Source organism: Hyperolius riggenbachi, chromosome 9 (genome assembly GCF_040937935.1).
Source record: "Hyperolius riggenbachi isolate aHypRig1 chromosome 9, aHypRig1.pri, whole genome shotgun sequence".
NCBI lineage: Eukaryota > Metazoa > Chordata > Amphibia > Anura > Hyperoliidae > Hyperolius > Hyperolius riggenbachi.
Window position 1 is genome coordinate 273,645,087 of NC_090654.1, and position 27,773 is coordinate 273,672,859.

At 46.1% G+C, this 27,773-nt stretch overlaps 1 protein-coding gene across 3 annotated transcripts in view; it reads right to left on the minus strand.

The window, feature by feature from the left end:
• Positions 1-27,773, minus strand: part of TRIP11 (thyroid hormone receptor interactor 11) — a 113,369-nt gene that overhangs the window by 61,360 nt on the left and 24,236 nt on the right. For 2 of the 3 annotated variants that reach the window (XM_068254584.1, XM_068254586.1), the window contains exons 6-14: positions 25,709-25,874; positions 22,868-23,203; positions 20,643-20,683; positions 18,207-18,383; positions 12,075-15,068; positions 10,294-10,434; positions 6,222-6,415; positions 5,977-6,140; positions 3,164-3,267 (exon numbers count right to left, since the gene is read on the minus strand). In XM_068254584.1, coding sequence (XP_068110685.1) covers positions 3,164-3,267; positions 5,977-6,140; positions 6,222-6,415; positions 10,294-10,434; positions 12,075-15,068; positions 18,207-18,383; positions 20,643-20,683; positions 22,868-23,203; positions 25,709-25,874 — 4,317 coding nt within the window. The remainder of the gene's footprint in view (positions 1-3,163; positions 3,268-5,976; positions 6,141-6,221; positions 6,416-10,293; positions 10,435-12,074; positions 15,069-18,206; positions 18,384-20,642; positions 20,684-22,867; positions 23,204-25,708; positions 25,875-27,773) is intronic. The other variant, XM_068254585.1, reaches the window with a different exon arrangement.

A 27,773-nucleotide genomic window follows, 5' to 3' on the forward strand; every position in this document is an offset into this window, starting at 1 on the left:
TGAGCCCTCTGGTTCCCTTTAAGTCACCACAGTGCAGTGAATATTAATTAGCCATGTGGCTAGTCACTGCGCATGTGCAAGCAGTCTAACGCAGCTAAAGCCCAGTAGAACGCACAGCATGCTGCACTTTCCCAGAACGTGCAGCGTTACAATGTACGCATTGGCTGCTGTAACGTGGGACTTTATAACATTCCACTGTGAAACCAGCCTTAAAGGTACAACAGGTGACATGATTAGAAAGGGCTAGTTTACACTGGGAGCACAAATGTATTACTCACTGAGCGCCGCTACAGCTGTAATTCCTCTTACGGCCTATGGAGGCGTCTGCTGTGCCCAAATCTGCGCTGTTTTTACAATGTTCGGCCCATAGACATGTATGTACACTGCCAAGCCTACAAATAACTAGGCGGTGTACCTTTTTTTTCTGCTTGAAAGAGTTAAAACAATCGCTGTTTTAATGAGGATTCTTTACCATGCTGGGATTTACCTTACAGGAGCCTACAGGCACAGATGTCCTGGTACCCTAGACTTCACCCATCCTTGAACACACAAACCCCACCAAACCGCACGGCAAGTGTTCTGGCTGGCCCAGCTGTCACTTGTTCCCTACTTCCCTTGCCTGTCATAGCTAAGTGTCCTTTAGCATTAGGTAGCCAGAGGTACCCTCAGTATTCACCTCTTGCCGACAGTCTCCCACCAACTGGTGTGAACGCGGCGGCAGCCCCAGGACCGCCTAACACCAATTGGCGTATAGTCCTGCGGGCGTGTTTTGCTGGGGATTGTGCGCATCCCCGCTTGAGTGACGGAGCGCCGCTCCTTCATCAGTCTCCCAGCGGCGAATGCAGACAGCGCTGTACTGGGGACAGCCGTGTCACTCAGCTGTCCCCTGGGGAGGCACAAGAGCGATGGGCTCTCATAGGCTAATGCCTATGACAGCTGATCGTGGTGATTGGCTGGCGTGGCTGGCGTGGGGGAAGGGGGTGGGGGGCGGGCGGAAGAGGGAGTGAAAAAAAATAGTAGCGTTTATTTTAAAAAAAATTAAGAAATACATTAATAAAAAAATAAATACTCTGCAGAAGCAATCAGAGCCCACCGACAAAAATCTCTGTTGGTGGGCAGAAAAAGGGGGGGGGGGGGGGGGGGGGGGAAGGAATCATTTGTGAGGACCTAGCCTGGTTACTGGGGAAGGGGGTGGGGGGGGTAAAGCCTGTAGTCCTTAAGGGGTTAAGTAGCAAGAGGTGCCCCCAACTGAAGGGAGATCTGGTTAGTGGAATGCCCTGATTTGCGTGAGTAACCTCATTTACGCTTTGTTCGGGACTCTGCATAGGGAAGAGGGAGGTAGGCGCTAGAGGAGGGGCGTGAGCCGCCTTTCCAAAGTGCCTACAGTGCCTTATGGTAAATCTGGCCCTGTTCTCTACCCAAATTTGAGAAAACATGGAAACCCTATTTTCTTAAAGCAGAAGAATCAAATAGGTCCGCACACTCAATTGATCCAAGATCCAGGTTTATTCAACCAATGTGACACAAGTCCACTCCATAAACCAACGGCTCGTTTTGGGGCCCCGTGGGGTCCCCTTTGTCAAGGTAAAACCATTCTGTGTTTTACCTTGACAAAGGGGACCCCACGGGGCCCCGAAACGAGTCGTTGGTTTATGGAGTGGACTTGTGTCACATTGGTTGAATAAACCTGGATCTTGGATCAATTGAGTGTGCGGACCTAGTTGATTCTTCTGCTTATACTATTATGGTCCAGCACCTCTACGGTGGTGTGCGATTTTCCCTCTGATTTTACTATTTTCTTAAACGGGTTCTGTGGGGGTTTGCCAAGGATAAAAACCGCCACTTACCTGGGGCTTCTATCAGCCCCCTGTAGCAGTAATGTCCCACGCCGTCCTCCTCCGATCCGCCGTTCCCAGTCTAGCGCGGCACCCCGTCCAACTTCGGCTGTGCGGCTGTGCTCGCTCCCGCCCACGTCATTAGAAGCTTACTGTGCAGACGCAGTACAAGAAAACTTCATACTGCGCAGTAAGCTTCTGATGACGTGAATGGCAGCGCGCATTATTATTTGAGTTAACATTGAGTTTCTTAGCAAGACACATTTTAGTGGTTTTGATAAACTAAACAGATTCCAGCAGGCCCCTCTTTCCTTCTCCTCTCTTTCTCCCCTTTTCTGTTTCCTTTCTCTACTTTTTAATCAATCTTGATCCTTTACTTTCTTCACAGGCCGGGATCCTTGCCTGGCTTAAAGATCTATTTCTACTAGGGAGCCTTCTTAGCCCCCTAATTATTGAGTGAAGAGGTTTTGGTAATTATTGCCCTGTTTGTAGAGGCCACCTGTTCTGGTTCTCGATTATGCTTAAAGAAACTTTGTAAAGAACTGAACTAATCACAAATATAATTTGATCTCTCAGCTGTGTCAGCTCCGGAATCTCCTCTGCCTCAGAAGAGCAGCTAATTTATAAACACAGGATGTTAACCCTATGTCTGCTTCCATGAAAGCAGGAAGTAGACATGCTGCAGATTTATTGTAGGATTTGTATCAGCTGTAACAAAATGCTGAAATCCACCACTCTTCTGATCTTTTATAAAAAAAAAAGAAAGGGAACTAAAAAAAAAAAAAACATTTACTGAAATTCCTCCGTACAACCAATCTTTTTATTGAACATGCCATAAAATTGGATGATTTTTAGCAGGGCTGTGCAGTTGAGGAGTCAGAGTTGTGAGTCGGGAGTATTTTTGTACCAAAACCACAGCCCTGGTAAGTATTAAGCCTCATCTACGCCATACAATTTTTTGTGCGATTCGATTCTATTCATTGATCCGATTCAATCAGACATGTCCGATCGGGATTCGATTCATTTTGCCATTGTTCTGCAATGGCAACATGAATCGAATCCCAATCGGACATGTCGGATTAAAATTGAATCGAATCAATGAATCAAATAAATAAATTGTATGGTGTAGATGGGGCTTTAGACTAATGAGTCGGAGCCATTTTGGATACCTGGAGTTGGAAGTTTCATAGACTGAGAAGTCTGAGTTGGAGTCGGATCATTTTTGTACCGACTCCATGGCCCAGGATTTTAGCGTATTTTGTGCAGCCACATGCAGTTTCTCCCCGCTGGTAGGCCCCGTCCTGCTCTGACAGTCTCCTGACTCTTACCTGCAGAGATAAGACTTTATCCTCCAGCTTGTCCACCTTCTGCCGCAGCTCCACATTCTGCTTCCTGTGCTTATCCAGCTCCGCAGAGTACATGGCCTTCTCCTCTGCAAGAAGAGCAGAATTTCTATTACAATTACCACCATTCTTTTACAATCAGAGTACTCAGGCGATTTGCTACAGTCAGTGAAAGCAGCTCTTGGTATCGCGGCATTTTTTTGCTTTTGGGAATGTGACACTTTCACAGCTTATAGTTTGGCTGTACTTTGTGCAAAATAGACAATCTTGGAATAGTTTTTTTTCAGGATGGATAGGGCTTTTTTCTAATGTGAAATATTGAATCCCACCCATTACAAAAAAATAAATTAAAAACGAGTGCATAAAAACAAAGCAAAATGTTGGGAAAAAATTGTTTCCAATACGAAGCAACAAAAAATATTTTAAAAAGGAGTCAACGTATATTTTCCTTAAAATATATATTTTTTTTATATATTGTTAGTGTGGAGGCACCAAATTTGTTTGATATGGTATTATTGGATGTCACAGGAAAAACTATGTATTCGGGTTTCCAAGACTAAAAATGAAAAAAGGTTTTTTTTTTGCACAATACTTCATTTACAGCAGGGCAAAGGGTACAAAACCACTGAATATCCCCGCAAACGACACTATCTAGAAAACTAGACCCCCCCCCCCCCATGTATTTGGCAAGGGTGCATTTGTGTGCGCTATCTTAACAGGTATAGAACTGCAACTGTATGCGATTGGAGGTCAGGTTCAGCTGCAGGAAGTTACTGCTTGCCCACTGACAGGAGTGGGGAAGAATCTGGGAAATAATGCGACAGGGAATCTGTGTGTTTTATAAATAGATACATTATGTCGGTTTGCAGCGCCTGTAAACCTGAAGATGCAGAGATACAGAGAGCTCTCTTCTGCTTATAGCACTCCTCCGTCGCAGAGACGCACTACTGTGACAACGGCTGATGAGCCATTCGGAAATAAACCTGACCTGCGTAGCCTTCCAAGGGCCGATAACACTGGCATAACCATCACCGACAGCGGCATCGGGCCAGTGGAGAGACACGCAGTTTGGGTTCGTTTCCGAATGATCACAGCAGTGCGTCTATGAGGGAGGAGGCGTGAGCTATAAGCTTCCTGACACTTGACACCTGCTTCCGGTATACAGGCGCTACACATGGACACAGGTAATGTATGAATGTATCTGTTTACAAAACTAAGTTGGAGGAGAACTAGGTTACGCTAACTTTTTTCAAGTTTTCAATTTGCACTTTCATTATTATTTAGTATTTATATAGCGCCAACATCTTCCACAGCGCTGTACAGAGTACATAGTCTTGTCACTAATTGTCCCTCAGAAGGGCTCACAATCTAATCCCTACCATAGTCATAGGTCTATGTATGTATCGTGTAGTGCAGTGATCTGCATAAATGGCTTTCCAGCTGTTAAGGAACTCAAGTCCCACAATGCATTTTCCTTTATGAGTCATGACTGTGGCTGTCAGACTCCTGCAATGCATTGTGGGACTCGTAGTTCCTTAACAGCTGGAGAGCCAAGTTTACAGATCACTGGTGTAGTGTATGTATCGTAGTCTAGGGTCAGTTTTAGGGGGAAGCCAATTAACGTATCTGTACGTTTTCAGGACACGAGTGGAAACCTGAGTCCCCGGAGGAAATCCACACAGACGGGAGAACATACAAACTCCATGCAGATAGAGCCCTGGCTGGGATTCGAACTGGGGACCCAGCGCTGTAAGGCATGACTGCTTGCCACAGGTGTCACTTGCATATTTTCACGAAAGTCATTTTCACATCGAAAATGCCATTTTCGATTCTGAGAAAATATTCACGAATATACATTGTATTTTCGTAATAAAGAAAAATTGTAAAACACAAAAATAGTTTACTAAAGCATGAAAAAACACAAACCTATTACAAAATGATTTTTAATGTCATTTTTGCTGAAGTCAAATTTTACATTATTTTCGCAAAAATGAATGCAAAAAGAATATTGGCATTTCCGCTCATCGTTGCTACGGTAACCACTTCGCCACCGTGCTGCCCTTTCATCCCACTTTAAAGAGACTCCGTAACAAAAATTGCATCCTGTTTTTTATCATCCTACAACTTCCACAAGCTATTCTAATGTGTTCTGGCTTACTGCAGCACTTTCTGCTATCACAGTCTCTGTAATAAATCAACTTATCTCTCTCTTGTCAGACTTGTCAGCCTGTGTCTGGAAGGCTGCCAAGTTCTTCAGTGTTGTGGTTCTGTGATGCATCTCCCCCCTTCTGGCCCCTCTCTGCACACTGCCTGTGGGTTATTTAGATTAGTACAGCTTCTCTCTGCTCTATTATCTTTTACAAGCTGGATAAATCCTCCTCTGAGCTGGCAGGGCTTTCACATACTGAAGAATTACATACAGGCACAACTGTCTGCACTCTGCAGGAAGAAACAGCCTGACACTTCAGTGGAAGATAGCTGCAGGGGGAAAGAAACACACAAATGATCTCTTGAGATTAAAAAGGAAGGGTGTATACAGCCTGCTTGTGTATGGTTGTATTTTCTATGTGTGGACATACTGTACATCAACCTACTTCCTGTTTTGGTGGCCATTTTGTTTGTTTATAAACAAACTTTTTAAAACTGTTTTTAACCACTTTTAATGCGGCGAGGAGCGGCGAAATTGTGACAGAGGGTAATAGGAGATGTCCCCTAACGCACTGGTATGTTTACTTTTGTGCGATTTTAACAATACAGATTCTCTTTAAAGTCAAATAACTGAAGAGAGATGGTCTCACCTTGCTGGAACTGCTCTAGCACCATCTGCAGGTTGGCCAGTGACAGTGCATACTGCTTGACTTGCTCCTGAGACATGTTCAGCTGGAGTAGAGCCTCGTCTCTCTGCCTGGAGGCCAGATTCAGCTGCTCCTGTAAGGACTCCACCTGCATTGTAGCCTGGTGACTGGAGGGAGGACAGCAAATGAGACAGGCTGTGCATTGCTCATCAGGGATCCCTCCCCCCACTGCAGACACCGGCACCTACCTGGCCGTCTCAACTGCTGTGGATGAAGATAACAGCTTTTCCTCCAGCAACGAGACTTTCTTCCGCAGCTCCGCCTCCCTGTCCTCTGCAGCCACGCCCTCGCGGGTGTACGAGTCCTCCATCTCCAGCAGGTGGTTCCGCAGTCTGGCCAGCTCCAGGTTCAGCCGCTGCTCCTTGTCCCGCAGGTGCTGGATCTGCAGGAAAATAACTTGCAGGTAAAAGGAGGAGCATTTTGTACCAATATATTCATACAATTACTTGCTGAGAGGCAAAATATGGGCACAAGAGTCCCAATACAGAAAGGCCAGAAGTAAAATGGATAGTGTTATAACACAATGGCTGCCTGTAAGCCACATTTCAGACTTCATATATATCATTCATGTCAAACTCCGGCCCATGGGCCAGATCTGGCCCTTAGATTTGGCTCCCAAGTGGTTTCCCCACTGTGCATTATGTCTGGCCCACTCCAAAGAAGCTATACTGGAGTTGAAGCCCTAGATCACCAGGGAAGACAAGACAAATAACATGTATATCACGCTTTTCTCCTGCGGACTCAAAGTGCCAGAGCAGCAGCCACTAGGGTGTGCTCTATAGGCCGTAGCAGTGTTAGGGATACTTGCCAAAGGTCTCCTACTGAATAGGTGCTGGCTTACTGAACAGGCAGAGCCGAGATTCGAACCCTGGTCGCCTGTGTCAGAGGCAGAGCCCTTAACCATTACACCATCCAGCCACCAGCCAGGGAAGCCATATGGTGGAGGGAGGGGAAAAGACTAGACACCAGGAAACTGTAAAGGGGGGTGGGGCACTAGACACCAGGGAACTGTGGAAGGAGGGAGGCATTAGACACCAGGGAACTGTGTAGGGGAGGGAGGGGGAACCATTAGACACCATGGAACTATAGAGGAGGGAAGTGGGCCACTAGACACCAGGGACTGTATTGGGGAGGGAGAAGGCATTAGACACTAGGATACTTTATAAGGAAGGGAAGTGGCCAGTAGACATGGAGGTTGGCCCACGACTACGTCCCAGTGTTCAATTTTGGCCCATTTTGTAGTGGAGTATATGACACCCTCAAAGAACCGCACCACTCAAAAGAATCAATGTATACAAAATCAACTTTATTCAAAAAAGAATTAAAAACACTTAAAAACAAGTATGGTGGATAACCATGACAGGAACTCGTACAATTCAATATTGTTCCATAACATTAAATATAAGCCATAGGATCAAGTTCCAAAATAGCATAACCTCATAATACATACAGAATGAATAAATAAATATCTGCAGGGAATCAAAAAATGGTCAACAGTTCCCTACAGTCCCAATTGCTCAACCCAGACAAGCTACAGTACTCAAACATAAAGTGCATACAATATAGTGCAAATTAGCGTAATCGTTAGATAAACAATTCATATGTAAAGGGATCCATAGCGGATTGTAAAGTGACAAGTGCAAAAAACAGTGAGAAGAAAGGTGCAGAGTAGTGCCAGAAAGGTGAAATCTAGAGAGCACTGAGAGCTTACTGAGGCAAGCAAACCGGGATTAGTGAGTCATGGTTAGCAACCGTGGGGCCATTGCAATTCGCCGCTCAACGCTATGGCGGCTTCCTATGGGCCCATGAGTGGCGAATCGCGATGGCCCCACGGTTGCTAACCATGACTCATTAATCCCGGTTTGCTTGCCTCAGTAAGCTCTCAGTGCTCTCTAGATTTCACCTTTCTGGCACTACTCTGCACCTTTCTCCTCACTGTTTTTTGCACTTGTCACTTTACAATCCGCTATGGATCCCTTTATATATGAATTGTTTATCTAATGATTACGCTAATTTGCACTATATTGTATGCACTTTATGTTTGAGTACTGTAGCTTGTCTGGGTTGAGCAATTGGGACTGTAGGGAACTGTTGACCATTTTTTGATTCCCTGCAGATATTTATTTATTCATTCTGTATGTATTATGAGGTTATGCTATTTTGGAACTTAATCCTATGGCTTATATTAAATGTTATGGAACAATATTGAATTGTACGAGATCCTGTCATGGTTATCTACCATACTTGTTTTTAAGTGTTTTTAATTCTTTTTTGAATAAAGTTGATTTGGTATACATTGATTTTTTGAGTGGTGCGGTTCTTTGAGGGAACTTCTGTTCTTTGTTCTGAGTCATATTTGATTTAGTTCCTTTCTGCACACTCTCAGATTACCTATTTGGGTGTTTGGTTGATGGTGCTTGCCCAATTTGTGATATATACTGAGTATATGACACCCCTGATCTATATCATACATTTTATTCTCAGTATAATAGGTTCTCAATAAAACACTCTCACAACTTCATGGGAATAGAATATGCAGCTGGAGATTGTTTTTGGGGTCCTAAAATTTAAAAAAGATAACACAGTGTATCTAACAAACTAGCTAGCCTTGAGTTACAATGGAGAATTGTCCAAAACAAAGATTTATAAAACCACGACTAACAAGCTTATCTACTTATCTATTAATGGATATTTATGTATTCCTTTATGCAGTTTTGTATCACCCAATAGTGGTTTAGCTTATATGTCAGGACCCAATCAATGGTAAAAGTAGGCGGAATAATTATAATCTGTAATTCATTCCAATGTATATATCAGTTGCTATGATTCAGTGCATGTCTCCTGTACAGTAAAATAACCGTATACTATACTTCTAAGAGACAGAGCAGTGCTTTTCGTCGCTGCTAGATTTGGGCACAACCGGCGCCACCATAGGCTACAATAGGAATCACAACTGAGCGGCGCTCAGTCAGTAACGTCGGTGCCATCAGAAGCCGGAGCCGAGGTTGCTTAAAAAAAACACAATAATTCGGCCTTCGGCCTCACTGGAAGCCGAATTATATCATTCCCCCAACTATCCATGGCGGCCTGGAGGGGGAATAGTAATTAACACGGCCCAGACTTGTGCAGCAGCAGGATCAGCCATACCGGCTGTATCCTGCGCCCAAGTCTACCGGCACCGATTTCATCTGTATGCCTAAGAGACTGATTAGGGATATTTCACAACAGGCCTTTAATGATAACAGGTCCAAACCAAGGGGACATCCCCCCCCCCACCAGTTATGTGGTCCACTACCACATCTTCAGAGAAGACAACTTCCGCCCATAGCTCCTCCCCACCATATTCACTCTAATTACAGTAAATCTGACATTTTTGTGCAACTCTGTACACCTCCCTGTATGTACCTTTTTTTCTGCAGTTTCACAACCCAATGTGCATCTATATAGTTTGCCCTTTCAAGCTAACCTGTGAGGTTTGTGTGGCACAATTTTAGATCTTAACCTCGGGAGGGGAAGCCTCTGGACCCTAAAGAGGCTTTCTCTGTCCTCATCCTTGCAAGTCAGCCCGTTCCAGGTCCCTGTGGATGCGCACCATCACTGTTCCACTCAGAAATAGCCAAGACAGCTCTAGTCCATGCTCACGCCTGCATGGACCCAATCCAGCCCAGGTTTTACCAAAGAAAGACAACTGGGACTAGTGCACCTGCGTGAGCTGTCGGCAAGCTCTTCATCGGGGGTCTAGCACTGGACTAGACCTAGACCTGCAGAGGACGACAAAGGAAGCCTCTTCAGGATCCAGGGGCTCACCAAGCCCCCCCCCCCACACACACACCAAGGTAAGTACCCTCCAGGGGAAGGGTTTTTTTTAGCTACAAGTACATTTTAAGGCTTCCATCCCCTCAGGTGGGTGTGCAGTTAGGCTGTGTTGCCCTGGTTACCTGTGCCCACCCCACTTTATGTACGTGTGTTGCCTGAATATGGTGGGGAGGAGTTATGGGCGGAGTTAGTATGCGACTATGATGCCGCTCAATGGGATGCCCTGTGATCCTGTCCTTAAAGTTACTATCTGCTGATCCATTAGCTGGCAGCTGGATAATTAACCAGGCTGAACCTCTCACCCCCCCCCCCCCCCCCCCCCATGTCAACAGAAATTGGGCTGTTTGGGGAGGTTGGGGATCAGTACCAGCACACTGGTCACACCAGAGCGGATATCTCGCTAAAGACTGACCACAGCACCTTCACGGCTGGAACTCTACTAACCTCATTCTGCAGGGCGTTTGTTTCCATCTGCTTCTGCTTCAGTGCTAGCATCACCTGGTCCCTCTCATGCTGGAACAACATGGCCTTCTCCTGCATGGACTTCACCTCATTCAGCAGCTGGTTCAGCTCACCGGTCTTTCCCTGCAACAGCCAACAGAGGGCGTTATTCCAGGAGCACTGAAAGATGGTGGCAGACGAGGGGACAACCGCACAGATGCCGTGCTGGAATGTCAACATAACCTTTTATCTTCTATTGCGATGATGAAAATCAGCTCTTAAAAGATTGCAGGTCTATTAGTCTATAGACCAAATCACAGGACTTTTATGCAGACCTGCAATTGCCACTCATGCCAATCAACAGATTTATAAAGGAAGGAATGCAAATGCTACACAAATCACTCGATATCGTTTCATTTTTTAAGTAAACCGGAGGTGAGAGGTATATGGAGACTGCCATATTTTATTTTGTTTTAAGAAATACTAGTTGCCTGGCTATCCCGCTGATCCTCTGCCTCTAATACTTTTAGCCATAGCCCCTGAACAAGCATGCAGCAGATAGGTTTCGGTCTTTGTCAGACCTGACTGGATTAGCTGCATGCTTGTTCCTGGTGTGATTCAGACACTACTGCAGCCAAAAAAAAAAACAAAAAAAAAAAACAGCAGGGCTGCCATGTAACTGTTATTGTTTAACAAGAAATAAACTGCTGGATTTACTTGAAGAACAACTGAGAGAAGTGGTGTCCAACGTGGCAAAGTCTGCTATGACATTTCAATGACTTCCATTACTAACTAGAACATTTTAGTCGTTCACCAGTTGAGTAACAATATGTAAATTTGTTGTTCGTCAAGTTGTCTGTCAAGTCGTTCTGTGTGTATAATAGGTTGTTTGCACGCCAAGACTTATCTTTCCTACTTATTTAATTGTAGTTGTTCGTAAAGTTGTTAATAGTAAAAGGCTTTTGTCAAACGTGTGTATGTGGCTTAAAGAGACTCTGTAACATCAAAAAGTTCCCCTGGGGGGTACTCATCTTGGGAGGGGGAAGCCTCAGGGTCCCAATGAGGCTTCCTACGCCGTCCTCTGAACCACGGGGGTCTCGCTGCAGCCCTCCGAACAGCGGCACGACAGACCCGACAGCCAGTTCAATATTTACCTTTGCAGGCTCCAGTGGGGGCGCTGTTGCGGCTTTCGGCTCCGAAGTAGATGGAAATACCCGATCTCAGTCGGGTCCGCTCTACTGCGCAGGCGCCGGAGACTTGTGCCTGCACAGTAGAGCAGACCCGACGGCGATCGGGTATTTCCTCCTGTTTCTGAGCTGAGAGCCGCCACAGCCGGGAAGGTAAATATTTACATCGCCGCTGTTCGGAGGGCTGCAGCGAGACTCCCGAGGGACGGAGGACGGCATGGGAAGCCTCATTGGGACCCTGAGGCTTCCCCCTCCCGAGGTGAGAACCCCACAGCGGAACTTTTTGATGTTACAGGTTTTTTTTAAAGAAAATAAATACGGCAGCCTCAATATCCTTCTCACCTCGGGTTCCCTTTAACTATGAACTGTCAGAATCTAGATGGACGCAGGAGTTTAATAATTGAATCATATGTGGCCTGCAGAAGGTGTATTACACTCCGCAGAGCATCACTGCTGTTTATGAAACTTTACTGAACAAACACCAACAAGTCAGCCACATGTTCAAACTGATCTGACAACCAAAACCAACCTGTTCTTCAACTTAACTCAACTTCGGCTTCTACAGAAACGTAGAAAAGTAGAAGTTGTAAGACAAACCTGTTCCTTTTCTTTGAGAAGGTTTTCCAGGGCGGAGGCCTTTTCCTTCATAGAGCTGGACTCGAATTCCTTCTCTCTCAGCAGCATTGAGAACTGCATGTTGGTCTCGTGTAGAGCCCGGAATTCAGTCTCTTTTTCCTTCTCCTTGGCCACCACTTTCTCGTTCTCTTCCTTTAATTTTTTGATGTCCATCTCCAAAATCAGAGCCCTCTCTTTGAGGTTAGTGACGGCCTGCTTCAGCAACTCATTCTCGTTCTCTTTGTTCCTCAAATTTTCAGTGACCGACTTTAACTTGTCCCCTTTTGTTTTAATCAAAATATCTTTTTCTTTGAGTGATCTGTGCAAAAGTTCACTTTTTTCTTTGATCTGTTTGAGGTCTGCGGTGGCTTCCTCGTTTCTCCTGCGGCTCTCCTCCGATGTTGTGGCCGTTGAGTCTGACAGACGTTGGTTATTCTCTTGAAGGGTCCGAATAGTGGCATCTCGCTCTTGAAGTTTAAGCCTTAGTTGCTCGCACTCTTGTACAATCATATCACCTCTGTTTTGCAGTTCAGAAGATGTCCCTAAGGGAGACTCAGTGACGGGAGCCACTGATGGCCTAATGGCTTGCAGCTCAAGTTGGCCTAATAAACGTTCCTTCGTACTGTTGAGCTCTCCAATACTGCTTTGGACATTACTTAGTTCAAGATTGAGTCCTCTGAGTTTTGTTTCGTTCTTTTCATAGCTCTGAATGAGGTTATTGTAGTCTACTTGCAAGCGGGAACTGGAGTCAGTGTCCATGTTGATTTGCCCCTGTAACTTGTGGAGCTCTTCTTGCAGATGGGCTGACTCGTGTTGCATGTTCTGGACAGTGGTGATCACTTGCTGTTTCCACTCTTCCATCTTTTTCACCTGTTGCTTGAGCTTATCCCGTTCCTGTAACAACTCCTCAAACTGATTGCTATTGACACTGCCCAGCTCGCCACCGCTACCAGCATCGGACGCTTGAAGGACGGTCAACAAAGTCTGACATTTCTGGCTCAAGGCATCTATTTCAATGTCCTTTTCCCGAATGATTCTCGAGAGATTCTGGATGGTTTCTCTGAACATCTCTTGGTTGCTGCCTTCTTGGGTATGTGAGAGTCTCTTGTTTTCTTCCTGAAGTTTTAAAAGAGCCGATTCTTTGGCAGATATCATGTCCATCAATTTATGGTATTCTGTTCGAAGCTGACTGTTTTCTCTGGTTTTCTCACTGAGGACAGCCAGGACCTGCTCTCTCTCCATTGCATAGGCTTGCAGCTGCTGTTGTAGATACACTACGTCCTGCATGTAGCCGATCGAAGATACTCTAGCATGAAGGTTTTGTATTTCTAAGTCCTTCTGCTGGATAATTTGAGTGAGCTTTCCAACCTCATCTTTAGAAAGTTGGTCAATCTGTTTGGTCAGATTTATATTCTTCTCACTGAGTACCTTAATCTCCATCTCCTTCTCTTTAATGCCCTTGACCAGTCGATCAATTTCCACTTTGGATAAATCGTGTTTTTCTGTTCCATTCTCACCATTATTAATGGACTGAGATTTTGAATCCTGGAGAATAATGGAGGAATCGGTTTGGATTAGATGCTCATTCTGAAGTTGTGAGCTGATCAATTCATTGGTTTGCTGAAGACTAGAAATCTCACTGTCTTTCTCAGAGAGTAGCTTCTCGTACGTATCCACCATCTTCTCGTGTTGCAACCTGACCTCATCTACTTCTCGGATTTTTTCCTGAAGAGACTTCTGAAGTTGGACGGTGCTCTGGATTTGCTTTTCAAGAGATTTTTTCTCCAGTTTTAATTCCTCCTCATATTTATTTTGGACTTTGGTCAGCTGTGTGATTTCTGCCTCCAAATCTGTAATGATGTCTAAAGTTTTGGGGTCCACCGCTGGTTGGGATCGAGACTGCTGGTCCCTCACCCGCTCGATTTCTTCCTTCAGATGGCTGTTTTCTTCCTTCATTGAGGACAGGGTTTTTTCCTTCTCTTCGACGTTTTGCCTTAAGAGGTCACATTCCTTTGCCATTCTGAAGTGCTCTTCAAGCTGTCTCTGCAACTCTGAATTTTTTCCCTTCAGTTCACCAATAAAACTTTCCTTCTCTTTAATCAGGTCTGTAAGCTGCTTCTGTCCCTCTAACGTACTGGTTAACATCTCCTTGGTCTCCTCATAATCATTCTCCAGAACTTCTATACTTCGCTTGCTTTCTGCTACCTGAAAGTCTTTCTCTTGATTGAGCTTCACGAGGCGCTCATGTTCAAGCTGCAAAGCTGAGGTATCCATTTTCTGGGCACTGGAAAGCTCCGCGATGGTTCGCTCGTAGTTTTGAGCCTGTTCGGAAAGTCTGCTCTCCAGCCGGTTCATCTCTGTTTCTACTCGGCTTTTCTCCATCCTGAGGGCCTCAATCACAGTCTGTTTCTCCAGAGATTCTTTGCTGCTGGAAGCCAAAACCTCTTGCAGTTGGAGTTTTGCTTGCTCTTGGGTTGACAGTAGCATTTCATTTTCCATCTTGAGGTCACAAATCTCTTTTTCTAGATTCTCTTTCGACTGTTTAATTTCTGAGAGCAGAAGTTGTAACTGCTGGACCTCCAGGTCTCTAGCACTCTGTGCCTGAAGATCACTTGCAGAAAGGGCCTCCTGTTTGGCTGCACCAAGTTCTTCTCTCACAAGCGTCAACATCTGCTGGAGACCTTCACTCTCCTCCTCAATACTGGTATTTGCAGCTTCTAAATCTCTAACTTGATCCTGCAAGTTATTTATCTGGACTGTAAGTTGCTGCTTGCTCAAGTGCAGATCACTAATAGCGATTTCAGCTTGATGGAGCTTATCTTGTTCACACTGTAACTGCTGTTGCAAGTTCCTCATTTCAGAAGCGGCTTTCACGTTTGTCTCTCTTTCCCGCTGCAGCTCCTCCTTTAGTTGAGTCATGTGGGCCTCCGACTCCGCCTTCTGCATGGACAGCTGATCCTTCATGAGTACCAAGTGCTGTAAGAAAAAAAAAAAAAAAAGAAGAAGAAAGATTGATTAATAAGTTAATCAGTTATACGAAGACTATTGAAAAACAAACATTTAAATTAACTCTGGGCTGGGATTGCACAGGGCCCGATAAATCTCAATTATTAATATTTAAATTTATAAAGTACTAACATATTAAGCAATGCTGTACACAAAACTGTTCACGTGTTCTCTCCCCTCTTTGATTGTAAGCCTGATGGGACAGGTCCTCTTCCCCCTCCTACTGTATCCTGTGTTTCCCCACCTCTTATATTGTAAGCCTGATGGGATAGGTTCTCTTTCCCTCCTGCTGTATCCAGTGTTCCCCACCTCTTAAAGAGAACCCGAGGTGGGAATTACTTTTACTATTGGGGCACAGAGGCTGGTTGTGCGCACTAAGACCAGCCTCTGTTGCCCCATCGTGTGTCTCCATGTCCCCCCTGCTCGCCGCTATACCCCCCGCATTGCTGGCGACACGCAGCGTGTCGCCAGCTCAATGTTTACCTTGCGCTGTCAGTCAGCGCTGCTCCCCTGCCTCCTCCGCATCGGCGCACCCGCCCGTGTCCCTTCCCTCCCGCTGATAGGAGGGAAGTGACGCGGCGGGTGGCGCCGATGCGGAGGAGGCGGGGGAGCGGCGCTGACTGACAGCGCAAGGTAAACATTGAGCTGGCGACACGCTGCGTGTCGCCAGCAATGCGGGGGGTATAGCGGCGAGCAGGGGGGACATGGAGGCACACGATGGGGCAACAGAGGCTGGTCTTAGTGCGCACAACCAGCCTCTGTGCCCCAATAGTAAAAGTAATTCCCACCTCGGGTTCTCTTTAAGCCTCATACACACGAGGCACCGTTGTAGCTGTTGCTACCACACAGGAGACGTGTGCGCAACAGCTCGGCGACAGCTCCGCCTGAGCGACAGCTGTCTACATGTCTCTGCCCAACAGGCAGACACGCGGCGGAAGCTGTCGCCGAAGGTTCGGTCCCCTGCCGGAAGCTCAGTTGACAGTGTGTGGGTCGCTGTCGCTAGTCCGCATACACGCAGTACGCGTGGCGGACCAGCGACAGTTGTGGAGACAGACGTTGCCGCCGATTGAACTTTTCAATCGCACGGCAACTGCTGTCTCCGGCGACAGTTCGGGGTGCGCGCCTCATACACACGGGGCAACTGTCGTTGGAACATGTGTGCGCCATGTGTTTCCAGCGACAGTTGTGCCCCGTGTGTATGAGCCTTTAGGTTATAAGACTGTAAGCCTGATGGTACAGAGTCCTCTTCCTCATCGGAGTCATGTTTTAAGGGCCCTTTCACACTTTCCGTTGCCTGGCAACGAACAATATCGCACTTCTAGGAGATGCAATGATTCTCCTATGAGGTTTTCACACTGAGTGCGGTGAGGGAATTGTGACGAAGTAATATACAGCATGCTGTGCATGGACCGGGTAATACACACGTTTTCAGTGGCAGTGAAGCATACTTGCTGAACAGATTACACTATGCCATTTATACTGCAAGGAAACCTTCAGCCTCACATAGTATGGTGTTAGCAGGAGCGACATAGGCAGCCAGTCTCTGTATGCTTCACTGGCGCACTGCAAATCGAACGCGCTGCGAGACTTTTCAGCAGACTTACATTGTTATTGCAACACTATGTGCACAGTGCAAAAGGGCCCTTAAAGCAGACCTGAACTCACAACTTCCTCTCTGCTCTAAAAGATAAGCAACAGCATAATAAACTTTTTTTTTTAAAAGGTCTATTACAGAGGATGCAAATCCTGCAATAAATCTGCAGTGTTACTACTTCCTGCTTTTATGGAAGCAGACTAAGGGTTAACATCCTGTGTTTGCCAATTAGCTGCTCTGCCGAGGCTGCCAGGATTCTTGAGCTGACACAGCTCCAAGATCAAATGACAACTTGTGATTAGTCACAGATGAGGGAGAATTAGACAGACTAAGCTCTCCAAAAAAACATACAGGGCGGATTTCTCTCTGTTTACCTTCTGTCCTGTGCAAGAGTTCAGGTCCACTTTAAAGAGAACCAGAGACGAAGCACCCTCATGTATTTTACCATATATATCAGTGGGAACATTAGAGAAAACACCTACCCTGCTCTCTGTTTCATCCTTCACTGCTCAGCCTGCCTGTTATCAGCCCTGATAAAATCCCCAACGGAGCATTCCGTCTGGCTTTGCTTAGGAATTTTTATAGCTTAGTCTGTGTTCTCTGGTGTCTTTTCAAGCCCAAGCCTGCCCCCTTGTGGCTCTGCTCAGGAATCATTATAGCTGAGTCATTATAGCAAAGCCAGACTGAATGCTCAGTCGGGGATTTTATCAGGGCTGTTTAAAAGCAAGCTGAACAGTTAAAAATGAAACAGAGAGCAGAGTAGGTGTTTTCTCTAATGTCCCCACTGATATATATATGGTAAAATACATGAGGGTGCTTCATCTCTGGTTCACTTTAAGATTCTTTGGCCTCAATTCACTAAGATCATGCTGGAGATAATAAGGCAAGAGAAAACTTACCTCCACACAGTAAGAAAGTTATCTTATCTCTTCATTCCTTACGTTACCTCTTCTGTAATTAATTTACCTCCTCTGTAGTTATTTTCACACGCAGTTAATGAACAGCCTGTCTTTAACTCTGGAGTTATTTTAAGGATTAAAGAGTTAACTTAAAGACAGAAGAGATAACTTTAGATTTGCCTGATGTAAAATGTTTCCTGAATACTACATGCCTCATCACCATGGTAACAACTCTAGAAGAGTTATTAAAGACAGGAGATAAGCTTAGTGAATTGAGGATATATCTTTTATTTGTAATCTAAACCCCTTCCTAATTGTATTCTACGGAGCTGTACAATACAGTATATGTAGACGTTTTATAGATAAAACTAGGCCAAGGCCTGTTATTAAATGGGCTCTAAATGGGCTCTAGGCTCTTGCCGCATAAGCCGCATGTATCGCGTGTGCGCACACGCCACCCTCCCCCTCCCCCCCTCGTACCAACGGCTACACATGCAAAGTAGCCAAAACACACGGACACAGGGACAGGAGGGTGACGCAGGGACACATGGGGTTTATTATATAGGACAGGCTGGTACAGCAGAGCACGATGACGGCTTTCAGTGACTGGCACACCTGCATGGCGTCCTGGTTCTGTTTATCCAGCTCCTCCAGTTCAGCAGCCAGAGACTCCTTTTCTGCAACACTTTCTTCCAGTTCCCTCCGACACTCTTCCACATCTCGTCTCAGCTGCTCGATGACATCATCATCCCTAAAGGTATCGGCACCTTCCTGCTCCCTCTGCAGCGCCTCCTGGGGACAAAACAGAATATTTCTCTTAAAGTGGATCCGAGATGAAAAACTAATTATAACAAGTAACTTGTCTATATATCTTATCTAAAGTTTGGATAGTTTACACAACAAATCTAGCTGCAAACAGATTTAACCACTTCCGGGTTTCGGGTGGTTTGGCTGATCTGTGCTGCGGGGGCTATTCAGCCCGCAGCACAGATCAGATAGCAGGCAGGGCGATCAGACTTCCCCCCCCCCCTCCTTTTTCCCCACTGGGGGGGGGGGGGGTGTCCTGCTGGGGGGGGGGGGGGTTAGTCTGATCGCCGCAGCTCTGCTGTGCCTTGCGGGGGGGGGGGGGGGGGGGCTATTCCTCCCTCTGCCTCCTTCCCTCCCTCCCCTCTTCATTATGGGCTGAGCCCGCCTCAGATAGGCTTCAGCCTATCAGATGCCGGTGATCCCCGCCCAGAGGCGATCTCCCAGCGCCGTATGTATGTAAACAGCGGGGAAGATCTTCCCCGCGTGTTTACATTTACCCTGCGAGCCGCGATCGGAGGCTCGCAGGGTGTTCACGGAGACACCCTCCGTGAACTGACATGGAACGGCCACTCATACGAGCGGCCGTTTCCATGGAAACCGCTTCAGGATTCAGGGGCGTACTTATGCGTACGCAGAATCCTGAAGTGGTTAATAGAATATGATCCTTTCTTCTTGTGATACAATGACAGCAGCCATGTTGTTTCTAAACATTACACAGAGGCAGGCTTATCTGCATCTTGAGCAAAAAAACCTAATCCCCCCTCCTCCTCCCCTCTGAAATCTCTGGCTAGTAATACCTCCCCCTCCTCCTGCCCAGACTGATCTCCCATGAGCCCTTGCTACTGTCTGAAAGTGCCTTGGCTCTCTGAAAACCTGTGGGCGTGGCTTGTTTAGTTTATAGGGAATTAGAGCATTTAAACAAAAACAAAAAAGTATTTGGCTTGAGGAATGCCCTATAAACAATAGGAAAGGAACCCAATTATGCGATGTGTAAAAGTTCACCTCGGATCCACCCTAAGTTCCTTTAAATCTGAGTACTTGTACCTTTTTCTTTTTACAAATTTGGGTGGCCCTCAGTTTTTAATCATGTTTTGTTGTTACAAATATTTCTGCTGCGCAGACACGAGCCGCCCCAAGCCTGCGCAATGCAGCTGTGAACTTCAGGCCAAGCGCTGGAACGGCGAGGTGAAAGGGGACAGGGGAGCCCCCTGCATCCCTATCCCGAGGTAAGAATATAAATTTTTGACTTTAAAGAGACACTGAAGCGAAAAAAAAATGATATAATGAATTAGTTGTGTAGTACAGATAATTACTAAAACATTAGTAGCAAAGAAAATATTCTCATTTTTATTTTCAGTTATATAGTTTTTGTTTTTTTTATAACATTGCATCATTCTCTAATATTTGCAGTTTACACACTACTCAAGCGTTCTGAATGATTCTACAGAGCAGGCCAGTGAACTTTTGACCTGTCCTCTGCAGAGAAAAAAGAAGATACAGTGACTGACAGTTGAGATAATAAGCTTCAGAAGACAGAGCTCTCTGCGATTTTGAAAGTCGTGGAGCTCAAAAGCTCTTTTGCAAAGATAACAACTGGAGTTTCTCAACTCTTCCTGTACTGGAAACAATATAGACTTATGTCTTTGCTGCTAATGTTTTATTTCTCAGCTGTACTACACCTACAAACCATATCAATTTTTCTTTCGCTTCAGTTTCTCTAAGTGTACCTGAGAGATCGTTAACATGTGTATTTATACTTACCTGGGGCTTCCTCCAGCTCCATAAGGTATGTGGGCTCCCTCACCGTCCTCTCTGTTCTTGTGCTATGCCACCTCCCCCATCTGTCCAGTCGCACGCTTCTGCTCATGCGGGGCCGCCCCTGTGCCTGGGAGCATCCTCGCCTTTGCTGTACAACTGCACAGGTGCAAAACGCTCCCGGCTGCGGGAATACGATGGGAAGGGGGGGGGGGGGTTTGCAGTGCATGTGTTTGAGCAGTGCATGCGCAGAAGAGCGCAGCCAGCGAGATTACTGGAGAGGATTAAGAGATAACGGAGCGACCGGAGAGGTGAGGGAGCCCACGCACCTCATAAGACTGGAGGAAGCCCCAGGTAAGTATAAATATGCACATTAACAAAGTCTCTGGTTTCCTTTAACTATCGCCACAGGTTTACTCTAATCCCACCAAGGTCCTCCCAAAATTAGTCCTATGAATGGTTTGGAAATGTCAATGAAATAAAGATTACCTGGTTCACCGGAAGTACACTGCTCATTCCCTTCTGCGCTTCTGAAATGTAAGCAAACAGCCAGCATTAATTGCTTCATCATAAACCACATCCGATCCCATTTATTTGGAGCAACTACTACAGAGAATCTGTAACATATGTGTGAGCCCCCTGTGTTCAGCATTATAAAGTCTGATTAAGTGGTTGCCCTTGGTAACCACTAGAGATGTCGGCGAACGGTTCCCGAATCATTCGCCGGCGTACACCTCACCCTGTACTACTTCCGGGTCACTATGACTCGTAGTAGTACGGCTGCACTGGGGCGGCGGTGCGCGTCCTTGATCGTGCGCCTGTTGCCGGGCACTTTCTATGCATGTGCGTGACGTCATGCGCAGAGAGTGCCCGGCAACAGGCGCTCGATCAAAGACGCGCACCGCCGGCCCAGCACAGCCGTACTACTACGGGTCATAGCGACCAGGAAGTAGTACAGCAACAGAGATTTGAGGGCGAACTGTTCGCTCACATCTCTAGTAATCACCATTTGGCACCAGCGATCCAAGCCAAATCGGCGTCAAGTCCTGGAGCGGGGTTTTGCAGGGGATCACGTTCGCATCCCCGCTTGAATGACGGAGCTCCGCTCCGACATCAGTCTCCCAGTGGCGAGACTGTTAGACGGCAAAACAGCCATCTATTTACATGGTACAGCGCTGCGACCTATGGCAGCGCTGCACTGGGGACAGCCGTGTCACTCGGCTGTCCCCTGGAGAGGCACAGAGAGCGATCGACTCTCATAGGCCGATGTCTATGAGAGCTGATTGCTGTGATTGGCCGGGGGGGGGGAGGGGAGGGGGTAGCTGGGCGGAGGGAAGGGAGGGTCTTAAAAAAAAAAAAAAAAAAAACAAGCCAGATGTATTAAAAACACAAACATTTAAAAAAAGAAACATCCCAGCAGTGATCAGAGCCCACCAACAGAAAGCTCTGTTGGGGGCAGAAATGAGGGAGGGGGGGGGAAATCACTTGTGTGCTGAGTTGTGCAGCCCTGAAGCAAGGTATTAAAGCTGCAGTGGCCTGAATTGTGAAAAATAGCCTGGTCACTGGGGAGGGGTGTGTCTATGGTCCAGCTTAACCAGTGTTAAGAAGGCCCACCCTACTATAGGTGGGCTGTGGGCTAGCTGTTTACAACATTAGGAGCTTCCTATTGGCTTCCATGAAAATGTGATGGATATCATAGGTACTACGCAAGTCCGGGAACTACAAGCCATATTTGGGTTCTTCCAGATTTGTGGGAAACTTATGTTGATTCTTATGCTGTGACTGTTTACCCTTCTAGTCCCTGCTAGTGCCTGGCTGTCCATACATTTGAACAAACAAAACTCAAAGGCCTTCCACATCAGCAGCATGACGTACCACTAAAATGATCAATACTATGTTTCTTGAGGCCTGGAACCCACTACAAATCGCACTAGCGTTTTAAATTAGCGTTTTGTAAGCAATTTCATGAACTTTTCAGCGATTTTGGGAGCGATTTTAAGAAGTGTAAGCTTTTTGGCAAGGATTGTATAGAGAATTGTAATTTTAATTCTGATTGGTTCTTTCAAATTATTATAATTTTACAGTTTGCAGTAATTTATAATTGCACACAAAAATCGCTATGTGTAGCGACTCATGAGCAATTTGCCAGCACTTCAATACTTAGAAGCGCAAATACTTCCAAAATGCTGCATGTCCTGCGATTGCGATTTTGCTAATTGCAACTGCTACTGTGGAAATTGTTACATTTATTTACCTTGGCAGAGCGTTTTCTGGAAAGCGGTAGCGATTTAAAGCGCCCCCTAAATGCTCAAAAAAGCGCTCTAGTGGGTTCCAGACGTGAGACTGCTCACTTCCATTACTGCGGGAGGCTTTGGCAGACTTTGGGAGCCCGAGTACTCCTGAAGACGGGCAGCTCTGTACTGCGCATGCGCGAGTGCACAAGAATGCGTGCCCGCGCATGCGCAGTATGGAGCCGCCCATCTTCAGGAGCACTGTTCCCGAAGTCTCCCGCAGCGGCGGAAGCGAATAGTGTCTGACCCATCGGTCGGAGGCTGCTAATGGGGAATCCAGTGCTGGGGATCTAAGGGGAGCCTTCCCTCTCCTTAGGTATAGTTTTTTCCTTTTACTTACACTTCAGACTCCATTTAAAAAGAAACCAATATGGCAGTCTCCATATTATTCTCACAATAGGTTCCCTTTAACTAAGCTCATACCAATCAGAGCTTCTTGCAGCCGCAGGACCTCTTGCTGTAGACTGGTGACGTCCGTCCTGCCATCGGGCTCCTGTGTAGGCTGCAGTTCGGCGAGTTCTGCGCGGAGTCGCTCGCACTCCCCAGCCAGCCGATTCGCCTCATTCTCTGCGGACGCTTTCTCCTCACACAGCGATAATTTACCCTCCTCCGCTGCAGACAATGCGGCTCTCACACCCCCCAGCTGCTGCTCCAGATCCTCAACCTTCTGCGCGCTCTCCGCCTTCTCCGCTTCCAGGGAATGGACGCTCCTCTGCAGCTCAAACACTTTGGAACGGTCGGAGGCCCCATCTACACCCCCTGAACAAAGTCATCAAGGAACATAAACAAAAAAAGTATTAAAGCGGTCCTGAGATGAAAAACTAACTATAACAAGTAACTTGTCTATATAGCTTATCTAAAGTTTAGATAGTTTACACAGCAAATATAGCTGCAAACAGCTTTAAAAGAAAATTATTATTTCTTCCTGTGATGCAGTGACAGCAGCCATGTTGTTTGTAAACATTACACAGAGGCAGGCTTATCTGTATCTTGATCACTAAGCCTGTGAAAAAAACCTAATCCCCCTCCTCCCCTCTGCCTCTGAAATCAATGGCTAGTAACACCACCTGCCCAGACTGAGCTCCCATGCGCCCTTGCTACTGCCAAGGCTCTCTGAAAAACCTGTGGGTGCGGTTTATTTAGGGAATTAGAGTATTAAAACAAAAAAGTATTTGGCTTGAGGAATGCCCTATAAACAATAGAAAAGGAACACAATTATGCAATGAGTAAAAGTTCACCTCGGATACACTTTAAGTGAGCAAAACTGTAAAGGTACCCATACATCTAGTTATTATGGGCAGATTCGACCAAGAGACATATCGATCTCTGATCGAATTGTATCAGAGAGAGATCTGTCGGCTGCCCATACACTGCAAGCTGATTCCCGATCGATATCAGCTTGAAACGGCCACCGCTGTTCCCTAGAGTATAAATGTATGTGTGCATTTATACATTACCTCCCGTGTCGCGGTGCCCGTCCGTCTTCTGAATCCGCGGCTCTTCCGTTAGCCCTATAGAAGTCACCTGCATGGCGCGTGCGACGTCACACGCATGCTATGCCCCGGCACTGCCAGGGGTTTCGTCGCCTGCCCCGATATCGCTCGCCAATACAGCTGCGCACCCGATCAAGCAAGTCAGCCCTACATTTTGCAGCACGTCCGACCGATACATGCAACCAATTTCGGTCTGAAATTAGTAGCATCGTCAATCAGGCATGCACTTGGCCGCACAGATTTTCATCCAATTCGATTATGGCAATCGAATTAGAAGCTCAATCAGCCGCCAACTACCAGTATATGGCAACCTTAAATTAAAACTTCACCGACCAAAGATGAAAAATAAACTGAGCCAATCAAAGCCAGGCAGTGCAGTTGTGCTTTTACAGGAGTCTGTACAAATACACCAGCACTGTTGCGAGTCTCTACTAAAGAAGGGCAATGAGATAATAATGATTTTAACTTTAATGCAAACTGCATGCAGCTCAGCTTGAAGTTGGGCCAATCCAAAATCGGCAGTAAGGCCACATACACACATCAGACCATAGTCTTTTGAAAATGAAAGATCACAGACCAATTTTACCCCCTTCCATGTAGTATGAGAGCCATACTCTACACAGTCTATTCTATGGGGCTGAACTCCCCATCAGACAGAAATCTTTGCAGGATGCTGCACACAAAGATGCTGTACAGACACAAAAGATCAGTATCTGCAAAAGATCTGTTCCTGCCAAAAATCCATTCCTGCAAATTGCAATGATAGTCTATGAGATCTGCAGATCATCATACACACCTTGTTTAACTGACATTCATCTGCAGATCAGACAATCATCTGCAGATCTGAAAATCCATCCTGGTGGATCTGATCTGCAGATGATTGTCAGTTAAAGAGAACCCGAGGTGGGTTTGAAGATTATTATCTGCATACAGAGGCTGGATCTGCCTATACAGCCCAGCCTCTGTTGCTATCCCAAACCCCCCTAAGGTCCCTCTGCACTCTGCAATCCCTCATAAATCACAGCCACGCTGCTGACTAACAGCTTGTCAGAGCTGGCTGTGTTTATCTCTATAGTGTCAGTCTGCTGCTCTCCCCGCCTCCTGCAGAACTCCAGTCCCTGCCTGCATCCCTTCCCTCCCTGCTGATCGGAGGGAAGGGACAGGGGCAGGGACCGGAGCTATGCAGGAGGCGGGGGAGCAGCTGAGACTGACACTACAGATGTAAACACAGCCTCACAGCATGGCTGTGATTTATGGGGGATTGCAGAGTGCAGGGTGACCTTAGTGGGGTTTGGGATAGCAACAGAGGCTGGGCTGTATAGGCAGATCCAGCCTCTGTATGCAGATAACATTCTTTAAACACACCTCGGGTTCTCTTTAAACAAGGTGTGTATGATGATCTGCAGATCTCAGAGACTATGAATGCAATTTGCAGGAACGGATCTTTTGCAGGAACAGATCTTTTGCAGATACTGATCCTTTGAATGTCTACAGCATCTGTGTGTGCAGCATCTTGCAAAGATTTCTGTCTGATTGGGAGTTCAGCTCCATAGAATAGACTGTGAAGGTATGGCTCTCATACTACATGGAAGGGGGTAAAATTGGTCTGTGATCTTTCATTTTCCAAAGACTATGGTCTGATGTGTGTATGAGCCTTAAGTGATTGGTCCAATTCCAAGCTGCATAAAATTTGCATGCAAGCTAGAATATAGTCTCTTTATCAATCTTACGGAGCATGATCAGATCGCTACTCTGAGGAATGTATACAAACCTGTGTGCAGCTGCTCCTCCAGCTCCTCTATCCGCTCCTCGTACTCCCCCAGCTCCTCTCGGTGTCTCCGCGTTATCTCTGCCAGCTTCTGCCGGTGAGCATCTTGTAAGACGGACAACTCGTGCTGATGTTCATCAATTTCACGGCTCAATTTTGCCTTCAGCTCCTGCAGGAAGAGGAAGAAGTATCCTCAAACACTAAAGTTTCTGTAACAGGAACTGCATATTGCACCAAAACAGCCTCATTCTACAACTGTTCACTGTGGTGGCCTCACTAAGACTCGTACACACTCACATGACTGTGCTGCACACAAGGGCATCAGAAGTGCATAGACTTGCGGGAAGCTAACATCCTTATCAGCAACCAACAGGTGGGGAAAGAGAAGCTTCGGATTTATACTAGGACTCCGGAATGTTGAGATGCTATTGGCTGCTCAATGGGGAGCAAATAGTGCAACAGGATTCAGTCAAGCACTTTAAAAGTATTTTTTTTTTTCAAAATGAACGGACATGCAAAGCACAAAAAGCATAGTAAATTCCTGTAAATTTACTATCATATGATTTTAACTGCTTCTGGGTGGCCGTTGTTGAAATCTATGCCGTGTTTATGCCTGCTAGGGCGTAGATTTCAACTTCCGTGTTGCGCGCTCCCGCCGTTCCAGATGCTCTCAGTGATCCAGCAACGCTGTAGGCCGCTCGTTCTGCTGTCAATTTCATTAGCTCCTGACATTATACACAGTAACCATTCTGTACTGAAGGGAAAGGATGGCTTTGGTCCTTAAAGGGAACCTTAACCCTGGAAAAGAAGAAAAAAGTTTCCCTCCTGTGCCCTCGATGGTCCTCGAGTGTACTCCGGCCCCCGCCGCAGGTTAGTTTAATTTTCGACCGACTAAGAGTCGGCCCCATGTATTCTTCTTCGCCTTCTGGCCGTCAAGCGCGTCCTGCTTGCCTGACAGTCACTCCACTGTCATTATCAGGATGAATATGTAGTAGGTGCAATTCAGACACTTGCCTACTGTTGATTTCAGCGAAGCAAAAGCTTTTTTGTCAGGGGACTTTTTAGCTTGGTAGTGAATTGGAAAAGTATATAGACATTTGACTGGACCAATTCCATTTTTTAATGTGTCTCAGCCTTGGAACACCGGCTGAGTTACTGTATAATTTTATGTATGAGTAACTTTTATAAGCAACATTTGATATTGTGTACATGTACATTTCAACTATACCACATTGTCTGTTATATACCATTAGCCAACATAGTGAGTGCAGGGCTTAACCAGCTTTTGCTGGAATTGAAAGGCAATTCAGACATTGGTAATTCCAAAAGATCAGCAGGAAAGCCAGTAAGCATTCTTCATGCTAGGTACACACTATACAATTTTCTGTCAGATTTACATGCCAGATCGACTATTTCCAACATGTCCGATTTGAATTCCCGATCGATTTCCATAGAAGTGATCGGAAAATCGATCAGAATTCAGATCGGACATGTTGGAAAGGTAAATCTGACAGAAAATTGTATCATGTGTACTAGGCATTAGAAAAAAATTAAGATTAGGGGTTCAATGCAGTTTTCAGCTCGGGTACCATTTAAAGGACGCTTGAAGTGAGAGGGATATGGAGGTACAATAGCAGTTTCCTGGCAGTCCTGCTAACCTTTCTGGTCAGTAGCATCTGACTCACACACTTGAAACAAGCATGCAGCTAATCCAGTCAGAAACCTGTGATCTGCATGCTTGTTCAGGGTCTATGGCTTAACCACTTAAGGACCATGGGCTTAAACCCCCTAAAAACAAGGCCATTTTTTTTACAAATTGGGCCACTGCAGCTTTAAGCCCTCGCTGCAGGGCCGCACAACTCAGCACACCAGTGATCCCCCCCCCCTTTTCTGCCCACCAACTGAGCTTTCTGTTGTTGGGCTCTGATCCCTGCCGGCGTGTTTATTTTTTAACAAATATTTATTCATTTTTAAATTAAAAATGTGTATTTTTCATTTTACTAGCCCTCCCTTTTTCCACCAGCCAATCAGTGCGATCAGCTGTCATAGGCTTTGGACCTTGTGGAAT